Source organism: Ipomoea nil, unplaced genomic scaffold, assembly GCF_001879475.1.
Source record: "Ipomoea nil cultivar Tokyo-kokei standard unplaced genomic scaffold, Asagao_1.1 scaffold2792, whole genome shotgun sequence".
NCBI classification, from domain to species: Eukaryota; Viridiplantae; Streptophyta; class Magnoliopsida; order Solanales; family Convolvulaceae; genus Ipomoea; species Ipomoea nil.
The window spans coordinates 1,757,011-1,766,364 of NW_017619220.1; the positions used below are offsets into that span (position 1 = coordinate 1,757,011).

A 9,354-nucleotide genomic window follows, 5' to 3' on the forward strand; every position below is an offset into this window, starting at 1 on the left:
GAGGCGTTATTGGTTCTTTGTGTTTCAGTAGGTTGAGAAAGTATATGAACAGATACTACAATGTAATAGAGCCAGTAACTTTCAAAAAAAAAAAAAAAACTAGCCATATTACGATGAACATGTGAGAGGGAGTATAAAATGGGAGTACATCAAGTATTTTCCGAAGTTATATATCCTCAGGAGACAACTAACGGTCTATCTGGAGGAAAATATGATCGGCGTGTGGCATTAGCGTGCTGCGTGGTGCACATGGTGAGGGGCAGCCAGTTGCCAGGCCGATTTTTAGATTTTTGTGATCTCGTTCTAGTAAATAAATGAGTCTCTACGAAAATCACAATCTTTAAACTTAATACCGTATTTTTTTTTTCTAATAATAAGGTGATAAAATGTTGTTGTGCGCAAAGAAAAAAACAAAAAACATATTATCTAATAATAATAATAATAATAATAATAATAATAATAATAATAATAATAATAATCCTTTATATAATAAAGCTATATGGTTTGGAAAATAATTAATGTTACAATTAATGCCACAACATCCTTTATTATAAAAAAAAAAAAAAAGCACAACATTTAAAAAATAAAATAGCTATATATTATATAATCATATAAAAAATATGGTTTTGAAAAATAAAATAGCTATATATTATATAATTATATAAAAAATGTGTTCAATTAGAGTTTAAATTTACACATACAAAATTTGAAATTTGCTTTCCAAATGTAATTATCTTAGTTATTATGTGTATTGTGAAAATTATAATATAGATGAAATACAATTAAGAATAAATCAATGTAATTATATAAATTATCTCTATAAGTTTATTTGAATATGCACATAATTAGAGATTATATTAACCATACAAAATTATAATTATAATTTTAATTGTAATTTTGTATTCTATAAAAATAATAAATACTTGACCAATGGAAGCTAAAAAATATTATTATATTATATAATTTAAAATATTTTAGTTTTTCTATTTTTTATTTATATTTATAATAACATAATTTTTTTCCGTGCATCGCGCGGGTGAATTACTAGTAATAATAATAATAATAATAATAATAATAATAATAATAATAATAATAATAATAATAATAATAATAATCTATCATTATAATAAAGCAGTAAGTTTCTACCCTATTCATTTTCCCGCTCAAAGCATACTGCGTCGTTTTGCGATAGTGATTAAAAGTGACGAATTGATTGTTTGTAAATGACCTTTGGGTTTCCGATGATCTTATCCGGCTACTATGCTCTCATGAAAAATTGAATAGACTTTTACTCATTGAAGAGTTCTAATTAGAATCTGTGCCATGAATAAATAATTTACATAAATATACCTACAGACATCAATGTAGAAACATGCATATTTTACAGCTGTGTATAATATATTCAGTTTTTCGATAGAACAGTTCTTGATTGTTTAATTGGGAAGTGAAACGTCTCCAGCAGCCTTCTTTTTCCAAGATATTATTCAAATTTCTAAATGGACTATTACAGTCTATATAAATCTATGAGATATCTCATCTGCACTCCCAAAATCTCCAGCCCTGCAGTTCTAAGCACAGTATTAAACCTTCCAGTCGAAAATCTCTAAAGAATTTAACCATGCCAAGTATGTACATCAAAGTTAAAGATATTGCCCCTATCCATACTGAGAGGGCAATCCGTGTTAGGTGTGTAAGAGTGTATGAAATACTAGAAAGTAGATGCTCTAAACAAATCAAGAGTCGAGAATGCTTGGTATGCGACGAAGAGGTAAACTAATTTCATATGATTTATGTTCACTGTTATGTTTAGCATAAATTTATGTAATTTCTATTCACATTATATGTAGGGAACTTTCATCCATGTGAATATGCAAAACAAGGAGGTAGAGAAGTACAACAATTTGTTCAAGGAAGGGAAGATTTATTCTCTAAAAAATTTCCTGGTCTTCACCCAGTACTATATGTATAAAACCTGTGATCACAAGTATATGATAAGACTGAACAACAAGACTCAGGTGAAGGCAATAAAATGCAAAGGTTTTCCTACAAACATGTTTCAGCTAAAACCCTATCAATGTCTCAAAGATCCTACTTTAGTGAATGAGAAGCTGATGTTTGGTAAGACATGTGTTCATTGTATAATATTTTTCATTATATTATACTGTAACATCTCAATGTCATTTCTATTTTTACAGATGTAATAGGCCGACTTATAGAAATTCATGCTCCTGTGGACAAGATCATAGGTGGAAAACCAGCAAAGCTAATTGATTTTAAAATTGCTGACAATGAGTAAGTTGGCTTTACATACAATATTTTTTTCATTCAAATGTATTTCTAATTTCTTAACACATTTGAATATAGGGGAAATACATTAAAATGTACTGTTTGGGACAATCATGTAGCTGCCATGATTCCATACTATAATGCAGATCTTAAAGAACCACTAATTGTGGTTATTCAGCTATGTAGGGCTAAAGTTATCAATGGTAAGTTATTCTCCTATTGTGTTTTAAACTCTATTTATATTTTTCCCATTTTAAATAACCTTTTTGTTCTCCTATTAGGTGAAGTCAGGATCACAAGCTCATATGATGCTACGAAACTGTATTTGAATGCCTCTTATCAGGAAGTTGATGATTTCAGGTCAAAGTATGTTTATATAATTTCTGCTTTTATAGGTTGTATTGATTATCTATAGTATTCAAACTGTTTTAATATAAAAGTATGCTATAGGATTGATATCCTTTACTATTAATCATGTAATGTGGTTTTAATAATTGTGATTGTCTTAGTTCAATTTTAGTACTATATTTTATTTATCAAGGTTACAAATATATAAATCTGAATGTGTCATTTACCTCTCTGTTTTTGTAAATTAGGATTGTTTACTTAATTTAGTTTTTAATCACAATGATTTAAAAACTATGTCAGTATGGAAAGAAATATAATACAATATGTTTTATCCAGAATTTGTGTGTTTTATCCAGAATATGTTTTAAAAACCACTTTAATTTGAATTTCATGAATTGAGCTCAATCCTTACATAATCTTTTTTACTGTAGGATTAGTGATGTTCATAGTCCTATGAAAAGTTTGAGTACTGCCACAGTTCTTTCCCAGTCCATAGGTATTTCAGAATTCACCAGTGGTGCTGTTTCTGTGACTTCAGTAGGTGATCTATTGAAAATTAAAGAGGTGAGATTCCTAAACACTGATTTTTTTCCGGTTGAATACATTAGCCAGATTCTTTTATTTATTTACAAATTGGCTTAATCTGGAACTGCAGGATGGAGAGTTTTATGTTCCAGCAGAGATTGTAGGAATTGAAAGTTCTTTTGGGTGGATGTACATCTCTTGCATGTCACCATCATGCAACAGAAAGCTCCGGAAAGCAGGAGAGGATTTGGTTTGTTCCACATGTGATAAAAAATTCAAAGAAGGCATTGCTAGGTATAAGCTGATTGTTAGGGTGATGGATATAGGTTTATCAGATGCTCCCTTCCTTTTATGGGATAAGGAATGTTCAGACTTAGTTGGTATACCTGCCAACCTTCTGTACAAGAAGTATAACCAGGTCAGTAACCTCTATAGCTATGTTATAGAGCCATAAAAAATTTATTATACTGTTAATTTGTGTAATACTTATTTTATCTTTGTTGTAGGTTTCTGACATTCCAACGGAATTGGATTCATTAATTGGAATGCCAATGATATTTAAGATATCACTGAAAATGAGCCAAATGAAAGGAGCCAATCCAGCATATGCTGTGACTAGGATTTTAAGGGATGAGATATTAATATCTACCTACTGTTCCAAAATTAAGGACAACCAAGAAAAAGATTTAATCTCGATAATGATTGATGAGGATGAAGAGGAAGAAGATGAACCTGATCAGGTAATTTTATTTACTTCACTATTTTTTAGTCTTTATGTGAGATTTTAAATTTTAATCATTTTTTTATATTTATAGGAAGCTTCAAATGGGGAAAATGAAGTTAACAGCCCTAACAGTGTCCAGCAGCCCCAAATGGTTGAGAGTGAAACTGAAGAAGCTTCTGGTGTGAAGAGATCCCTGTTGGACCAGTTTTCTTCTTCCAACAAGCTTAAGAAGGCCAAGGCTGTGACTGCTCAGGGAAATGGTTCCTAAGTTCCTAATATTTGATATATTTCAGCAGACAATTGTCCACCATTGTGTGGTTGTTTTAATTTTTGGATGTTTTTTTGGGGAACCATCTATCAGTAATAGCACTATAATAGTGCTAAACTATTTGAATTGACTGTTACTCTTTATCTATTTTGAATTTGTCTAAGTATTCACTATTATATTTTATTGCTAAGTATTCACTGTTATAGTATTTACTATATTTGTACTATTTTATTGCTCTCTAACTTTTTGCAGATTAAAAATGGAATCAGCCTGAAGCAAACATATTGACTCACAAATACAAGCAAGAAAGAATCTTCAAGGAATTCCAAATTCACTGATACAAGCAAGATCAATACCAGGATTACAAAAAATGTTCAAGGAATTCCATCTTCTATGATTTGCATTCTAGATTAGACTATATTATGCTAAGTGTGTCTCAATACTGTAAAATATTTATAGTGTATATGAATAACACATTCTGAGATATTGCAGAAAAAAAAATTGGCCAAGGAAACATGCATTTGAAAACACCAAACCCACAAAATATCATTCATTTCACATCTTTTAATAACACATTTAACTATTACCCATATAGTACTTAATAAATCAGCAAAAAAAAAGTTGTACTTTCGCAAAATATCTTTAATCTCCACAGTCAAGCAAATCATTAGTCAATTAGAACTATATTACAAGTAGAAAAAATATTTAAACTGAAAAAATAAAATTCTTTGAAGTCTTCATAACTAATAAACACACTATAGGACTAAAAAAAAATACGCAGAATCAAACTGTTTTAAAATTACAAGCAAAATCACTTTTTGAAGCTTGAAGCAACACATTCGAATTTCTCATTACAATTATTAGACTCAGTTGTAAGGTGTGAACTTAAAAGTATTAATAATGTCATAAATAAATCACAAACTGCCAACAGAATGGTCAGATCATCATTTGCCATTTAGCAAAATATTGTGGACACTAATGGCATCAGAAAGAAAACTTCATTTATATATGATCTTGCAATTCAGTAAAATCATTTGCCATCATTTACTAAAACTTATAACAGACAAAAAAAAAATACAACTTCAAATGTAAGACAACTTCCGATTCACTAAAAATAACTCATTTAGACTGTAAAATTGTGATTCAAATTAAGATACAGCATTTGAATCTCCATCTTAATCAACTGAAAGTATTAAGAATGTAACAATTTATTGAGAAACTGGCATAAGAATGGTCATATCATCATTTTCCATTCAGTAAAATGGTCATATCATCATTTTCCAGCAGTTACTAATCTTACTAAAAACACTCAAATAAACATACCAGTTCAGATTTCAAACAGTTTGGATTCACTAAAAATAACTCTTTTAAACTGTGACTGTTTTAATTTTTTTAAGTCACACCATTTCAATCCACATCAAAATGAACTTACAGCTATTCATACTGTCCCAAAAAATGATTATCTGGCAACAGATTTATCATATCATCATTTGCCATTAATGGCATCAGAAAATAAATTCTCTGTGTACACTAATGACATCAGAAAAATAAATTCTTCATTTGTCAAATTCTGAAAATGTGTGTTAGTCACATCTTTAAAAATAAGTAAGAAAATAAATTAACAGGGAACATGTGTATTCAATTAGACAAAAAGTAGATTTCATTGCTGTTTTCCACAAAAAAATGAAGAGTCATAATCATGACCTGGTTATAAATACTTCAAATTTGGCATAAGACATACTCAAAATACAATCCCAACACACTCTAAATGAGTTAGCCCTAAAACCACATATCACAGATGAGGAAAATACTTACTTCTACAGTCATAGGCAGCAAAAGGAAGCAGTTAATCGACAATCAAGGTATTGAAAACATATTCCATACTGTACTTTTAAGTTCACCTCAGTTTTGTACTTCAATAAACACATTTTTAGTTCTTTACCTGCACTGATGCATGCTTAGCTACAAGTTTTTGTGATATACATACGCTCATAACAACAGAAAAACGAAACTGAACATGTAAGAAATCAGTGTAAACCCTATTAGCTTAAAGGGAAAAACACTAATAGTTATTATGCAAATAGATATCAAACATATGTTGTACGCTAACTACTTTTACGATGAACAATACACAATTTCGTTTGCCTAATTAGACAATTGATTCAAAAATTGTGGGTTTAGTATACCTTTAAGTGTCCAGGCGAAGTGTATTTGCGTTGTATTCTGGGTACAGTTTGAAAAACTTCATCCCTGAAATTAAAAAGCTAACCGATTAGTTAAGAAAATCAACTGCTAAAATCGGAAAAATAAAAATGAATCTGAAAAATAAAATACAAATTGCGATAAAGAATACATCACCCAAAACACGAATTGAGTGTTCGGTTACTTATCTGAAGTGAACTAAACTAAATCTATTAAAAAAATCTATAGATTCAAGATGAGATGAAGGAGTTTACAGTGGACTATCCAGATTCGAATGCATGCCATTATCCCCTTAAATCTTTTAATTTTTTAATTTGAGAAAAAAATTATCAATTTTAGGACCTTCAGATCAGACCCATATATCAAACAAACCTGCGTCTTGGATTTTCCAGATCTGGTAGGGCATATTCATCTTCTTCAATCTAATATACCTGACAAAACAACTCAGACAGTTGGAATTTCTGGATTGCTTCTCAGAGATTAGCTAGGAAAGAACCCTCATTTTTTTTTTTAAAATAAAGCAGTAGAGGTAGATCTCCAAAGGAAAATTCGTAGTGTAAATCACTAAACTTGGTTTAAGTATAGTGAGGAGTGTCTAGAGAATTCTTAGTTTGTGAGGTTAAGAGAGGCGAGATGCAGAGGTACAGTGAGTGAAGAGTGAAGATGATTCTGGAAACTAAGCTATTAGTTTTGATTAGTATCTTATATTGTACTTTAATTGTGAAATAGAATTTCAATATGAAATTCAAATATTCCAAATGCCAAATTTAATAATATTGCAATATTACAAATTTTAATAATTTGTAATATTAATTTTAATAGTTTGTAATTTACGCTCATATTATATTAAGTTTTTTTTTTTTTTTTGGAATAAGATTATATTATGATTTATGATGCCTTACTGTTTATAATAATTAGTGGTACATATATTCCTAATTAACTACTCCTTTTTTTCATATAAAAATGTGAATAAAAAATACTAACCAAAGAACATTTAATAAACTTCAACAATGAATATTTATACATACATTGTTACATTAATATTTTATATATATGTAATTTGCATAATTATGTTTATATTGTAATTAGATTTGAATTATTTAAATTCAGAATTTTCTAATTCAGTGTGGTATTCAATAATACAATGTTTAATAATATTTTTGTAAAATATTGTGACGATCAATGGAAAATAAACAGTTTAATATTGGGCCTGAAAAAACTCATCATAGTTATTAAATTAGGTCTCATATATAATAAGTCTACAATCTATCAACTATCATTATAAAGTTTATTATAAAAATGTGCCCCCTGTTAAATTATTTACATTTTAATAATATTTTAATGATAGATTATTTTGTTGCTAAACCTACAAAATTTGGATAATGAAGGTATATTAGATAAAATTTATTTACACGTGTCTATTCAAAATTGTTCGTATTTATATTCTTTTAAAAATCGTTGGTATAATGTAAGGTGTCATGTTCAATTATGTTCATTATTTAGATATTATAAAGTTGATTATTTTGGAATTCAAAAATTAGATTTTATTATGGTCCACGACATTTTGTGGACCACATTGCATGTAATTAGGACTGGAACCAATGTATAATTGCTTTCTATTATTTTATTTTGTTTCTTGTGTTGGCAGAAAATGGACACAATTATCGAATTCTAAGCAAACACAATCCCGGGTGTCAAGAAAATGGTTCTAATTCATTGACGGAATACACACCACAACCATACTCTCATTCAAATGAAACACCGAGAAGTTCGCTTACAACAGGTAAACTGTTTATGATTTTGAAATAAAACTTTATTAAAATGTCGTTTACTAAATTAAACGTTTATAAAATTTAACAGTCGTATATTTTTGTTGCAGTCAATAAAGAAACGTTGAATATAAATATTAGTACACGTAGCAAGGAATATATGTCAACCCAGAACAAATCCAGAAAGTTTGTGTTAGGAGAACGAACTACATATTTATCCAATGGAACAAGCGCTATATTTACCGGTTAGTTATTTGAAATTTTCAAATTACAAAATATTTGTTATTTCGATTTCATAGTTAATCGCATGTAGAAATAAAAAAGTTATTTATGTCCGATGAAGGTACCGGTAGTATGTCTGAGAGCCAACGACAACCTTTACAGGATATATCGAATGGTAAATATTTTTTAAAGTAAATAGCATTGTTTACGTTCTTAGTTAAGTTCTGTTTTTTTTTTTTTTTAAGTAATTTGAATAATATGAAATTATTAGGTACCGAACAATGCAAAAGAAGTAGATGCATGGATAGGGGTAAAGACGTTATCCAGTATAATGTTGTCAATCGTGATTTGTTTCAAGATTTTGAAGAAGTTTCCAATAATAAGCGCATATCAAGTACAATGGTCAATGGTGGTAAGTTTAATGTCTACTAATCATTATTATCACCTTTTATTACATTTAATTAATGCATCAATATAAATTAGTTGATGAGGGATTTACGCAACAACCGATACTTGATAGTACAAATGGTAAGTGATTTTTCTTTTCAATGTTAGTTTAATTACAATTTGGAGACGAAATGTGGATTCGAGAATGATTATTTTTTTTTTATGACTTTTAGTTACCACCCAATGCAATCAAACAACAATCACAGACCTGGGGACATTACGCGTGACCTCTATACTCGTGGATTCGAATTTGAACCAAGTGGGTGCCGAAGAAAGAAATATGATGCACGTTTTAGAAACTACTAATTACATTACTGGTATGTAAAATATAAAATCCTTAACTTACTTTTTTGGTAGGAGACTAATTAGTATTTAATTGTCAAATTAGTGGAATACAACGACCTTGGTGATGCAAGTAACACATGTCAATACTGCGGAGCGCTTTTTTGGTACGAAGAGAGGACACACAAGACCGATAATCGCGGCAGCCCAAGATATTCCTTGTGTTGCAACAATGGTAAGGTTCAATTGCCACCACCAATCATGCCACCAAAAGCGATATA

The 9,354-nt window shown here is 29.4% G+C and overlaps 1 protein-coding gene and 1 long non-coding RNA gene across 2 annotated transcripts; one reads left to right on the top strand and one right to left on the bottom strand.

Moving 5' to 3' along the window:
- Positions 1 to 1,324: 1,324 nt before the first annotated feature.
- LOC109157738 lies at positions 1,325 to 7,021 on the bottom strand. The gene is made up of 3 exons (XR_002050282.1): positions 6,726 to 7,021; positions 6,338 to 6,401; positions 1,325 to 1,560 (listed from the first exon to the last, which is right to left on the bottom strand). It is a non-coding gene; the product is annotated as an uncharacterized LOC109157738 (long non-coding RNA).
- LOC109157737 lies at positions 1,575 to 4,332 on the top strand. Its single transcript, XM_019305581.1, has 9 exons — positions 1,575 to 1,768; positions 1,848 to 2,118; positions 2,196 to 2,292; positions 2,365 to 2,489; positions 2,568 to 2,652; positions 3,066 to 3,198; positions 3,290 to 3,577; positions 3,666 to 3,899; positions 3,975 to 4,332. The coding sequence occupies exons 1-9, from the start codon at positions 1,619 to 1,621 to the stop codon at positions 4,149 to 4,151; spliced, it is 1,560 nt and encodes a 519-aa protein (XP_019161126.1). The 5' UTR covers positions 1,575 to 1,618; the 3' UTR covers positions 4,152 to 4,332.
- Positions 7,022 to 9,354: the final 2,333 nt, after the last annotated feature.